Below are 12907 nucleotides of genomic sequence, written 5' to 3' on the forward strand. Positions count from 1 at the left end.
TAAATATTTGGGAAGAGAAATTAGATATAAAATTTACAAAGAGGAGCAAATTCAGAAATTTTTATTTGGTGCTCTTTTGCCCTCACAGATCAAGATTTTAAGTAATACCTGGGAATGACACAAAGCTGGGTTTTTACCCCTTCTCTCTTTAACATAAACCAAATAACTTTGAATAGGATTTCTATGGTTTTAATCAGACAATGATATAACAGGAAAGAAATGAAGAACACTATTTAAAAAAAAAGTTTGACATTTATTTTCTTTTTTTAAATATTTAAAAAATAATTTTTTTTCTTTTTATCAAGCATATGAATAGGAAAAGAGGAGCCACACTCTGTCCTTATCTTCACTGACCCTGAGAAATACCAACTGGGACAAGGATTTAAACGGGGATGTTTGATGACCCAGGCAAACACCTCAGGGCAGCTGGCTTCTTCAAAGAGCTTATTTCTGTCCTTTCCCCAGTAAATTAAATTCTAGACATAAGGATGTTAAGACTTTTTTAGAATGCAAATTCACCTCTGAGGAAAGTTTTATTTTGAGAAAGTGTTATTTTCCAGGCTAGAAATGTTTTGTCAAAGATTTTCTGGTCAGATTTCTTTTATCTCTTCACACACATTTGGAGAGTTTGTTATTTAAAAACCCTAATACCATAATCTTTGCAGTAATACAAGGTGCTCTTGACATATTAGCATGACACTGGAGGTACAAATCTTTTCTTGGTACAGTATTTCCAAGTTCAGAAGTTCTCTATTGAAATAAGTCCTGAAGTTTAGTTTCATTCCAGCAGGAAGGGGAGTTTCAGGGCAATTATTATTTTCAAACCAGTCTGTCTGTCATTTAAAATCACACAGAATGAATAATCCTGTGGAGCAGTGGTTGGCCAAAGGAGAAAAAGGCACTCAGGCTTCTTTGTGGTAGTAATTACTGTAATTGTAAATGACACAGCTATCAGATTAGGGGTGTTGAACACGCTAATCCTAAATCATTCCTGCAACAACTCAGCCTTGATTTCTGCTTTGAAGGGTCATTTCAGCAGTGGTCTCTACAATTGCATGGCAAATGGAAGGAAAGTAGCCCTGGATCCCCTTCACTGTGCTGATTGTGTGTTCCAGGAAAGAACAGAACCGTTTTTCAGAAAAATTTTTGACACTGTCAGGGTGGTGTGGGGATCTACATAACAAAAAAAAAAAAAAAAACCAAAAAAACCAAAAAACCAACAAAAAAACCAACCAACCAAACCCCCCAAAAACCCCCAAGAACAGCAACAAAAGAAAACAACAACAACAACAAAAAAATCAAACCAAAACAAAGCAACAAAAAAACCCAAACAGCAACAACAGAAAACAAAACCACAAAAAGCCAGTGTGCTTGTTCTGATGGTATACATGAAATAATGCACCTCCCAGGGAGCTGAGGACTTTCAGGCCTTCCAAAAGTCATTCCTTTTGGATTTGAATGCTGGAAAATAAGCAAACCTCCAGAACAACACAGGTCCTCAAGAACAGAATTCTCATGCAGGCACCTTTTGGAGGTAAATGGGATAAGTGTTCCCTCACTGAGTTATCATGCTTCAAACATATCTCATGCTTTCTTTAAAAATACATACACAACAGAAGAGTGAAGTGCCCTTCTTAAGAGCTATGAAAGAAAAGTCATTGAATAAATTGCCCCAGCAATTCTTGAAGCAGAGATTTGATTCCTGCTTTTTTCCTTCCTTCAAGCTAAGTGCTCTAAACACTAAGTCACAAAAGAGCAGAGTAGCCTTGAATTTTCTCTCAAAAGCATCTAGCCCAGTCCAAATTATTTCCTACATCTCTCAGATTAAAAGTTCAAGGAAACACGAGGTCTTTCAAATATAACAAATCAAGACGTGCAATCAGATTTTTTGCTTCATTTTGTTTTAAATGGTGATTGCCACCGTATAGAGAAGTAGATGAAGATGTGTCAAGATAACAAAGAGCTGTAGCTTAGAGGAGGATGCTAATGCACAAACCTGGGGGGCTTCAACATATCCCCCTCTTGCACTGAGGGCATTGCAGGGCTACGCATTCCAAATAAAAAATTCCTATCACTGCAAAGACTCAGTCTAAATTCAGATGTCTCAGTGCCCCTGAAACATATTTAGAGCACTTCAGAAAATTTTCCTTGGATCTTTATCCATCACTGCAGAGACATGCAAACTACAAGCACCTTTAAACCAGCGGTACGTTATGTGCTGTGTAGAAAGAAGTGCTTAGAAAAGAGAAGAAAGCTCCTGAAGTGGTGTGGAGAGTGAAGAGCACTCATTGTGGTCACCACCAACCATCCCAATTTATCAGAATGAATGTGTGGGAGAACAGAAAAATGAAACAAAACAAAACAAAAAACAAGCATTGTGAAGAAGAAAGAGAAAGATTTGGCAAAGCTACAAGGAAGGGAGTTTCTCCAGGCCCGGGGAACCTTATCCCAGGTGCTAAAGAGTCACCTAAACCCCTGCTGGCACACCTAAAGCAGCTTGCTCTCACTGACCCTCTCAGTCCCATTGCAGGAGATCCTGGAATGAGTAATTTTCTCTTTTTGTATTTCTCCCAGGCTGAGTGTCACACTGTTCAAGTTAAGGTCATGCAAACAGAACTTACTCTTTTGCATACAATGGGGAGCACGTCCAAGCAAGCACTTCTGTGTTTTTGGAGGTGCTGTTTACTCCCAGTAGTTTTATTGTCAGCATAGTTTCCCTTGGAAGAGCCTTTATCCGTAGAGGGAAGTTGACCCTAAAAGAAAATCAGAAAAGAGAAAAATAAAAGTTAAAAAATTTTGAGCATTTTTACAACAAGTGGGTTCTTTCTACATATTTCTAGATGCTCTAACATGTGCATTGAGCTATAAATTACAGAAGTTGCACTCTGAAGGAAAATGCAGCACACAGGTCCCTTCAATGCGTTCCTCGATGAGTATTGGCAACCAATTAACCAGAGTCACAGCACTGGGGAAGAGACAGGCAAAAACTCCTTCACTTCAGTGGAAACTACTAGAGCTGGCAAAGGCAGGAAAAGCTTAATGAAACCTTGCTTTGGAATTACCTTATCAACAAAAGGCTGTTTCGGAATGAACAACCCGTTAAGGGGGAATTGCAAAGCAGCAGTTTTTGGCTGTCTTGCGTCTTCAGAGGAAAACACCACTTTAAAAAGCCAAGAGCTGCTCCTGAGTGTGGTGATGGCTCTCTTGTGCAGGGGTGCTTTGATGGTGGGATATCTCTTAACCACATCTTAAGGGCAGGTGTTGTCTTAACAGCAATGAGAGATTTGCACTTTTTAGTGAGAAAATACAGTTTTCATCAATATTCATCTTGACTGTGCATTGACCATTAACTTGCCCGGTCATTCAGTTCATTTATACAGTTTATGAAAATTGATCTAAAATCATGACTTAGAATTATTCCAACAAGCCAGATAGTTTAATGCTGTATGGAAAGATCACCTGTGTAATTACCCATATGCCTGCAAGCCTGCATTTTCTTTTCCCTGAATATTTTCTAGCCTTTTCCATGTATATTCAGTGGAAGCTCAAATTTCTCAAGTGGAGAGTAAAATTAGTTACATATATTCTGTACAAACAAAATCAACATAAGGAGCTAGGAGCTAAAAGGATTATTCCACATTGATAATATAACCACTAAAAAACCAAAAAGATCTGCATAAACTGGAGATTAAGAAAACAGACTAAAAGATTAATCTGAGTAATTGAGCGAGAGAAGAATGCAACTCAGCATTTTTAAAAAGATATGGTCACACTTAAACAGCAAGAGAAATTAGAAACTGCATTTTAAAAGTATATTAGCCTGTAAAACATATAAGAATTATGGGTGCTAGAAGTAAGACATGGCAATAGCAAAAGGAAAAATAAGCATAAGATTTTGCTCCCAGTTCCAAATCCATCAAATTTCCATTTAATTTGAGAAAGTTTCCTTGGATGTGTTGAGAAGCTACTGAAAGAAAGTAGGTGGCTTTCAGCTGAGAATCTGAAGTACCCCAAATTAACATGAATGTCAAAATTTCAGATCATTAGTCTTCCGACATTTGGAAATTATGCAAATTTGCACACCTCCCTCTTGGAATAACAAAGCAAGACAGCCATTTCCCACTCTTTCTGATTACCAGGAACAGAACTGAGAAGCAATTCTCAACTGTCTTCCCACGTGTCCCTATTTACAGCTTTCAAGTTTGCTTTCCCTGTCTCATGAACTCTTCCTTACTCATAATTAGTTAGAAACAGCTATTGGGAAACTGAACTGGTTTACCTGCTAAAAATAACTTGTTCTGTCTTTCCCACTGAGAAGCCAACAGTACTTGTTATAAAACGTTTGACAGAGTTAGCTTTAAAGAACCATTAATGATTTGAAGAGACGATAAGAAAAAATCAAGACATGCATTTTGTGATACAGACAATTGGTAACACTCTGTCTGAACCTGCAGCAGTGAAGAAAAAACTCTCAGGATCATCCGTGCAGAAAGCAAATGCTTGCCAGAGTTTCCCTAGGACACGTATTCCACTATTTATAGAAGAAGAGCCTGGAAACTCTTGACAACTCGTACTTCCCAAGAGTTAAAGTAAGGGTCAAAGATGACCAAAACTTCCCTTCTGGAGATGTGATACACAAATATTGTGTATCTGTATAGACTTTAATTAAGTCAATCTGATTTAATCAGATGTTAATTTTAATTTAAGTTTTAATTAAAGCCCATTTGAATTCACCCAGCTGGTGTCACCCTTTGTGGCCATAGGAGGATGTAGGGATGGAACTCTGGCCAGAAATAAGACAAAGAAGCTGCTCAGTGGGAAGGTGCCATTCACAGATATCAGATAAAATTAATATACAACTTGTTTCCTAAAAGCACTCAGCACACAAGAGCTCTGGGGAAGCCCAGGCTGTGCCCTGAGAGAATGGAAACAAAAGAGACAAGCCAAACAAAATACAGAGAAGAGGGAAACCCAGAGCCAAGAAAGCATCTGAGGTGATGAATGGGGCTTGCTGTTAATTCCATACTTTGTGTCTGTAGGTTTAGCATCAATTATGAAGGATGGAAAAAGGGGAGATGGTGAAATAAATGCATTAAGAGCAACCAGCTAAGACCAAAGAAAATATCTAAGAGTTCTCAGCCACTGAAAAATGAAACTGGTGAGAGAATAAGGGGGGCAAATTTGGACTTTGCACATTATAATCTGAATGGCAGCAGCCTGTTTGGACTTGCACCAAAAAGACAATCACACCTTCCCAAGGCATACTCTCAAAAAAGAACAATCAGAAGAAACACTGCACAAAGCAACCTGCTTAGGTATCAAATTATTCCATTTCTGAGAACATTCTAGGAAAGATTAAATATGATAACAGACTTTAACAGATGCTCACATTTCTATGTAAAAACCCATCAAGTTAAAGTTCAGACACTAACTGGTTAAAGCACTTGAAAATAGAAACTAAATTCTTGGAAACCAGCAAATAAGGCAGGCCATGTCCTTGGCAGAAGCTCTCTCCCTGGATTCCTAATTACCAAAACACTACTTGCCATTTTTTCCCCCCTGAATTTTTTCAAATCAATCCTAATGTAAGATCAGAACAGATTTTGAATTAGCCAGGTTTATTTCATAGCCTGAATGATCCATAGCTATATAGAGAATACCTGACTTCCTCATGGCCTAGATGCTCCTCCTGGTGACCTTTTACCACATGCATTTTTAACTTCTCTGGGCAACAAATCTGGGTGCCATACCTCAGAGAAAAGAATTTCTAATCTAATCTAATTTCTAATCTAACATCTCATCTAAATTTACTCTCCATTTAATGCTGCTAGCTGATCTAAAATGCTCACCTGGCATCTCTATTTTGGCTCAAAAAGAGCATTCTTTCACAAAAGCCACTTCTGGATGCATGTTAAATAAACATAAATAATGGCATACCTGGTTCCCCAGAGTCTCAGCCTGGACCTCAGGACAAGGGGCTCAAGAAGCCTCCCCTCCTGTATTGAGACTTAAAGAAATCTAGCTCAATCAGTGGGAGGCAGAAAATGTATGAATACCTTTAATGTTTGAGGAAAATATTCCAAATCCTGATGGACAGATAAAAAAATTCAGGTTTTTGCTTTCAAATCTGTTTGAAATTGATTTTGATTTTTTTTTTTAAATCAAGCAACAATAAAAAGTAAAAAGGTGCTCTTACAAACTGATGCCATTATGCTTCACACAATTCTAGAGCTGACATTAAGAGCCTCTTACAGGCACCTATGACCAATGAAAGGATTTGGTCTGCATGTTTAATTTCTTCTTTTTCCAATAAGATTTGGATGGAATTGTGCACTTTTAACAATGATTTTGCAAGGGAGAGGTTCCAATGGAAGGCCTGAAACTTCAGTCTGATTGCTTTACATTTTCATGAAATGGAAGAAGAGCAGAGTTTCTGTTTCAGCCATGCTAAAAATTAATTTCTATTCTATTCTATCTTTTGTTTTAGCAAATGTTTTGTAAGATGCATTCCAGGAGAGCATTAGCCACATTTTAGAAGACAAAACTGCCCCTAAGAAATATAAACTCCCTCCTACACTTCAGTGTTATCTGCCTATTTATACCAGAAGACACTACTTGACCAAAACTTGGACAAGGTGAAAATTCCTACAGAGGAAAAGGGAACAATATTATTTTTTAAGCACAAGGACAGCAGCCACTTTCCAATCATACAAAAGACTGAGGGTTATGCACTCAAATGCTATGGACACAACTGAGGCACCAAAGCAGATGTTGAACCCTAAAATAATAATTTGGATACTTAACAGAAGTGAACCCATTTTGTTTCTTAATCGTAGGGCAAACATATTAATCTTCCCATATCTTTACTCTAAGATAAATGTGTTTGTCATGAAAAGTTCTTCCATTTGACCAGTCTGAAACTGTTGTGTGCCTCAGAAAAAGGGAAACAGAAATCATGAGTATTCAGTTGTAATTAAAACAAAACAAAACAAAACAACAACAACAAAAAAACCAAACCCTAAAAATCCCTAAAACCAAAGCTTTTCAGACTTGTGGCCTTTGTTCAATTCTCATGTAACCAAACTGCTTTTAGATTTAGAATTCAGTAAAGAGTGAGACAATACACCAAAGGTTTCAAAGACTGCAAATAGAAATATGTCATTCTCAAGAATCCTGAAGAAGTCCATATCACCAGCAAACCATAAAATGTGAATTTCTCTCTCATCTATTGCAAATATGATTTTTTCATGCCATTACCTTAAATACATGTTGTTTGAGTGTGAGACAGGCAGCTAACAAGCAGCCTCTACCCTAAAACCCCCCTCTCAAATTAAGGTCCTCATTGTAAAACTGTAGATCCTTCTTATTAGAAAAAAAACAAAACCAAAAACAAAAAACCCAACCAAACAAAACAACAAACAACCGAATAAAACAGCCTTGTTTGGTAAAAAAAGGACCTTGAAGAATTGTTCCAGCTGTATTTTAGATGTACTAATGGTATATCTAAAAGATGGAATTCCTCAAAAGAACAGAAATAAAACCTTTGGCATCATCTGCTTTCAGTTCCAGCGCTCCTGGATGCCTCCAGTGAACAAAAGCTATTCACCATTTTAATTTAGTTTATTGTCAGACCAGACTTACCTATTTCCCTTCCTATTTCCTATTTCCCTTCCTCTGGCTGTCCCATTTCTTTCTCATCCCAAACTCTAAGTTTCTGTGAATTGTGTGCAGTTTAATTGGCTCAGAAGAACATCCATAAAAAAAGATGCATGTGTTTTTGTTTGTGTTAAATGAATATTGGGTGTGTAACGTCTGTCAGATAAACATATATCAAACACAGGCCAAAACTTACTTCTCATTCCAGTCAGCCAGGAAAAAGAAGGATTTTTTAACAGGAGTATTTTTGCAAATCTTCACTTGACATATTGTCTTCCCAGCATAAGTTAGCAAACAGGAAAAAGAGAAGACTTTGTAGCTACAAAGCAGAAAAAAAAAAAAATTAATTGTGATAAATTATGTCCCTTACAGTATATTTGAAGTTAACTACTCAAGAACTTGTGAAAATCCATCTTTACATGGGAAAAGGAATTACAGTAATTCGTATCCTATTAATGAGTGGATGGAAGGGTTTTTAAGGTTTTTTGTTTGTTTGTTTGTTTTCCTTTAAAGTTCAGAATTAAAGAGAAGTCTTAGAGACACCCGGGTGCTGTTCCATGTTTTTGACATTGATTTATTTTTTCGTTATTGCAGTGAATTAAAATTTGGACATAAGTGAAGTGTTGCTACTTGCTCATCATGAAGTGAACAAGATTTCTCCCACCTGGAGAACTGCAACCAGCCCTGAGGCCCCAAATTCATGGAAGTGGAGGATCAGTCAGAGCAGGTCCCGAGGGGACAAAAGCTGCTCAGAGGGCTGGGATGTCTGCTGTGAAGACTCAGAGAACAGGAGATGCTCATCCTGGAGAAGAGAAGGCTCCAGGGAGACCTTAGAGACCCTTGCAGCACCTCCAGGGACCTTTGACAAGGGAATGCAGTGACGGGACAGGGCAAGGAGTTAAACTGAAGTAGGTCAGATTTAGATTGGATATTAGGAAGAAATTCTTTACTGGGAGGGGGGGAAGGTTGTCCAGAGCAGCTGTGGCTGCCCCTGGATCCCTGGAAGTGTCCAAGGCCAGGTTGGATGAGGCTCTGAGAAAACTGGGATAGAGGAAAGTGTCCCTGCCCAGGGCAGGAGTTGGCATGAGATGAGCTTTAATGTTCTTTTCAACCCAGGGTATTCAATTATTCTATTTATACCTTATTTTCCCAATCTGTAAAAAACTACATTAGTCCTCAAGGGAATATGTACATTTTTTTACAGCAGAAGCATTAAAGCTCTCTGTGCTGGCCTTCAGAAAATGAACTGAGCATCTTCAGAGTGAAATTCAGGTCTGGGAATATCCCTTGTTCCACGTGCCTCTTACTGAAATATTCTAAAATATTTGTCAAAATAGATTATAAATAATTAATGTTCCTAATTAGTCTTGTAACTTCCAGATGTTCCTGCCAGGCTCAGCTTTAGACCTCACCCTGGACGAGAATGATGAACATGGCAAAGAGTCAAATGTGAACAGGAGATCTGAGGCTGGTGCCTGAATTTCCCATATTTATAAGAATGATGGTTTATCTCTTTCACAACATTATATTTATAATTACTGTAGCAGATTTGATTTTTACTTTCTATTTTTATTATTTTTTTTTTTTTTAGGTTTTAAGAAAAATTGTCTGTCGCCTGAAGTACCTATGAGGTGTCAATTCAGAGAAGGAAAAACTACCTTGTAGGACTAGGAAATATTTCCCCTAGAGTCTAAATTTTTCAAAGAGTTGGAGGACAGTTCAAGAAATAAAAGCGTTTAATAAAATCAAACGATTAAACAACATTTAAACAACAGCACTGATACAAAATATAATATATATTATAATGTGTATTCTTTCTTATAGAATACATTTTATACATTATACATCCGCAGACATGTTAAAATACATGTTAAAGCAGCTGTGAGACCATAAGGTGACCTTTGGGAAGGGAACATGAGATCCATGACACTGCCAGCATGAATTCATGAAGTTCGGAAAAACAAGAACAGGCAACATGCATGTGAAAAATGTCAATAAAAGAACTTGGGGAAATCAAGTGTTAGAGCAGCAGCTCATGATAAAAAGTCCATGCTGTTTGTGAATATTGGAAAGACTGGAGAGGGAGAGCAGGAGGAAGAAATGTTCTCATTTTTACGTGCTTGAACATAGCATTGAAGTCATCAGTGACCTTTAGGCTCTGTGTAATATCACGTTTTTCTGGTAAAGCACAACATGCAGTGGGAATGCTGTAACCGTCTGAAATCAGGATAGTGACTATAGTTCTGTATTTATTACCTTAATTAACGCAAAGTCTCTCTGATTTTTGTTAAATAGCTAATTGCAGGCAGTGCTTATAGTACAGTCTATGCAAATGATCTCACTGTCATTTGGGATTGCAGGTAAAGAGGGAGCAATGGGAAAATTAACATTAATTGAAAAAATTAGCAAAAACTTTTAGAACAACTTTTTGACTCATAAAAATAATGGTACCAGACTGTGTTCACCTGCCCCCCTTTGATCACACTGCAGTGGTAAGAGAAGAACATCAGTTTTGCTCAGACTGGCAAAAGCAGCTACTCAATGAGACAACTAGTAATACCAAATTTGAGCAATGCAGAAGAGAATATTTCCATTATTTTTTCATTAAGTCGTCTCTCTTTTATTTTTATTTTTTATTAAATAGTCCCCTTTGCTTTTGCTGTGTTATGCTGATAGTAAGTACACTTGGATCTCTAAACTTTAACCACACCTATGAAGGGCATCACCAATTCAGCTGCTTAGCCACATGACAGGGTTTGAACAAACCAAGAGCAAAACTTGCTGAGAAAACCTCACTGGGGCTGAGTTCAAACAAAAGAACCCCTTGGTTTAACTTGGCAAGGGGGTCTCCAACCTTCCAGTTACCTGTCCTGCAGCCCACAGTGCCTAACACTGGTTTGGGACCACCACCAGAGCAGGAGAGGTGAGCTGGTGCCTGTGGAACATGAGCGCTGTCAAAGACACAGCACATCTTCTTGTGGCCCTCCTCCTACCTGGTCACCCAGGCTTCTGGGATGTTGTGGGCAGCACAAACAGTGAAGCTCAGCTGGGAATTTAGGCTGATGTCTGCACATAAAGGGCTCTTAGGTATGCTGGCAAGCTGGAAATTTGCATCAAAGCTGCTGCTGTAGGCATGGATGAGGTGAGAGATGGCCGTGGAGAGCTCAGTCACAGCAGCCTCTATTAACACTGAGAGGAGACAGAGGAATAAATAAAGGTTAGCAACAGGTCATTTGCAAAGAACTATATTTATCCTAAACCATCAGTTATGGCTTCGAAATGCTTCCTAATAAAATTTAATTAAAATGACATAACCTACAACTGAAGCCAATTAGCCATCTGTGCTTCTGAAACCAGCCTTAGCTCCTTTCTGGGGGATCATTAACAGACTTTCATTACAGTGCTTTCAAATTAAGGCATTTTCAAAGTAAGCATTTTCAACTACAGCAAGCCACTGCATACCTCAGATATGTCATTTCAGTACCTCACATATACCACTTCAGCCTTTGAATTTCTGGGCTGGAAGGATTTGTATCAAGTAGGAATTTTGTCATTTCAGCACCTAAGTAGCTACTTACTTCAAGGGAACTGGTAAGGCAGCAGCAGAAGGGAAAAAAGGCACTGGTTACATTTTTAGACTAGAAAGCTGTTGCAACTGTAGGTAAAGAATTAATAAAACATGTAAAACAGCAGTAACAGTCAGAAAACAGAATTCAGGTGGTCATGGGTGGGTGATAGTATTACAGAAAAATTGACACTGAAATACATATCTATACAAATAGATATGAAATGCAGGCTGTACCCTAACTTATACCACGGCTTTATTTGTGATTTGCGTCATTCCTGCTGGCTTCAGCTCTGCAGGACCCTTTTTTTTTTTATTACTTTTAAATTTTTTTTTTTTATTTCATTTTACAGCTAATAGCTTTTATCATCCATCTTCCCTCTCTGTTTTTTGAGCTGCTTGGGGTTGCCTGTTTTGCCAATTGAAGAGAGCTGTTAAGAGCACTCACTTCTCAAGCATGAGCTAGGTTGACAGGGAAAGTGGCAGAATATATTGCATTGTTCCAAGATCAGGCTGATTTGTCTTCCAAGAGGAGAACCCCGAATTCTTCCCCTTTTTACCCCTCTAACTCACATTTTTATACTTGATCAAGAACATATTCTCACCACCCACTACAGCTCTTGACTCTGTATTCCCCGGATCTGTCTGGCCACTGAATTCAGAAAGCATCTATCAGCTGATGGTGTCTATTGGAAGAAAAAAACAAAAGAAAAAGAAAAAAGAAAAGAAAAAGAAAAAGAAAAAAAAAAGAAAAAGAAAAGAAAAAGAAGAAAGAACCCAGGAACAGGAAGCCTGCGACTCCAGTTAGCTTTTTTTAACTTGGGGTAGGTGCAGCAGTCCTGCCCAAAATCAGATACAGGCACCACCACTCACTGCCCTTAGATATCCCAATTTCCTGACAGAAATGTTTCCAAAAAACCCTATTCCCAGTCAGGAATTTTATTCTCCTTCTTTGATACCTTTTGCCTTTAAACCAGCAGCTACCCAGAGCTATTGAGTCACAAAATACATTACAAACCATGCAAAAATTATTTATCTTCATTTCATAATAGACAAATTTTAATTATGTAGCAATAGAAATACACATCAAACTGAAATAGCTTGACATGTACTGAGGTTTGCTGCTGGAAATACCGACAGGAAATTTTTGCAGGCATGAAGGACTGGCTAGAGCAGTACAATTTGTAATGCTGTAATCATGTTCCACATATGAAAATGGAATCATTTTAGAGATTGACAGGTTAAAAAACTCAGTTCTTCTACTCTCTCTGTCTACCACTTGGCTTTAATTGCCTTTATTATTTTTCCTCTTTAGTATTTTCACCATTTGTCATCCTTCACCACAATAATGATGAAAAAATCTTGTGCTCTAGTGATTTTTTTTCTCCAGGACACCATTTAATTCTCACTCCCAGTCCTCCTGGATGTGTAATCACTTAGTAACTGCAAACTAAACATTGAATTTGCACTGAATTCTTTTAAGTTTTGAGAATTTACCCTTAGGGATACACGTGGAACCTTCTTAAGAGGTCCAGAAGAGGACATCAGCTGACTATTATTTGAACCAGTTATTTTATCTGAAGAGTACCACACTATTTTCATTAAGGACCAGCAGCTCCTTGAGAGATTCCTTGTTTCCAATCTGTTCAAAGGGGCTGACAGATAAATGTAGTGTGAAAGCAAACC

General features: G+C 38.0%; 1 protein-coding gene across 1 annotated transcript in view; it reads right to left on the reverse strand.

The window, feature by feature from the left end:
* Nucleotides 1–12907, reverse strand: part of PIK3C2G (phosphatidylinositol-4-phosphate 3-kinase catalytic subunit type 2 gamma) — a 195065-nt gene that overhangs the window by 136322 nt on the left and 45836 nt on the right. The window contains exons 10-12 of the mRNA XM_062491554.1: nt 10650–10845; nt 7853–7975; nt 2622–2753 (exon numbers count right to left, since the gene is read on the reverse strand). Of these exons, the coding sequence (XP_062347538.1) occupies nt 2622–2753; nt 7853–7975; nt 10650–10845 (451 nt within the window). The remainder of the gene's footprint in view (nt 1–2621; nt 2754–7852; nt 7976–10649; nt 10846–12907) is intronic.

Source organism: Cinclus cinclus, chromosome 4, assembly GCF_963662255.1.
Source record: "Cinclus cinclus chromosome 4, bCinCin1.1, whole genome shotgun sequence".
NCBI classification, from domain to species: Eukaryota; Metazoa; Chordata; class Aves; order Passeriformes; family Cinclidae; genus Cinclus; species Cinclus cinclus.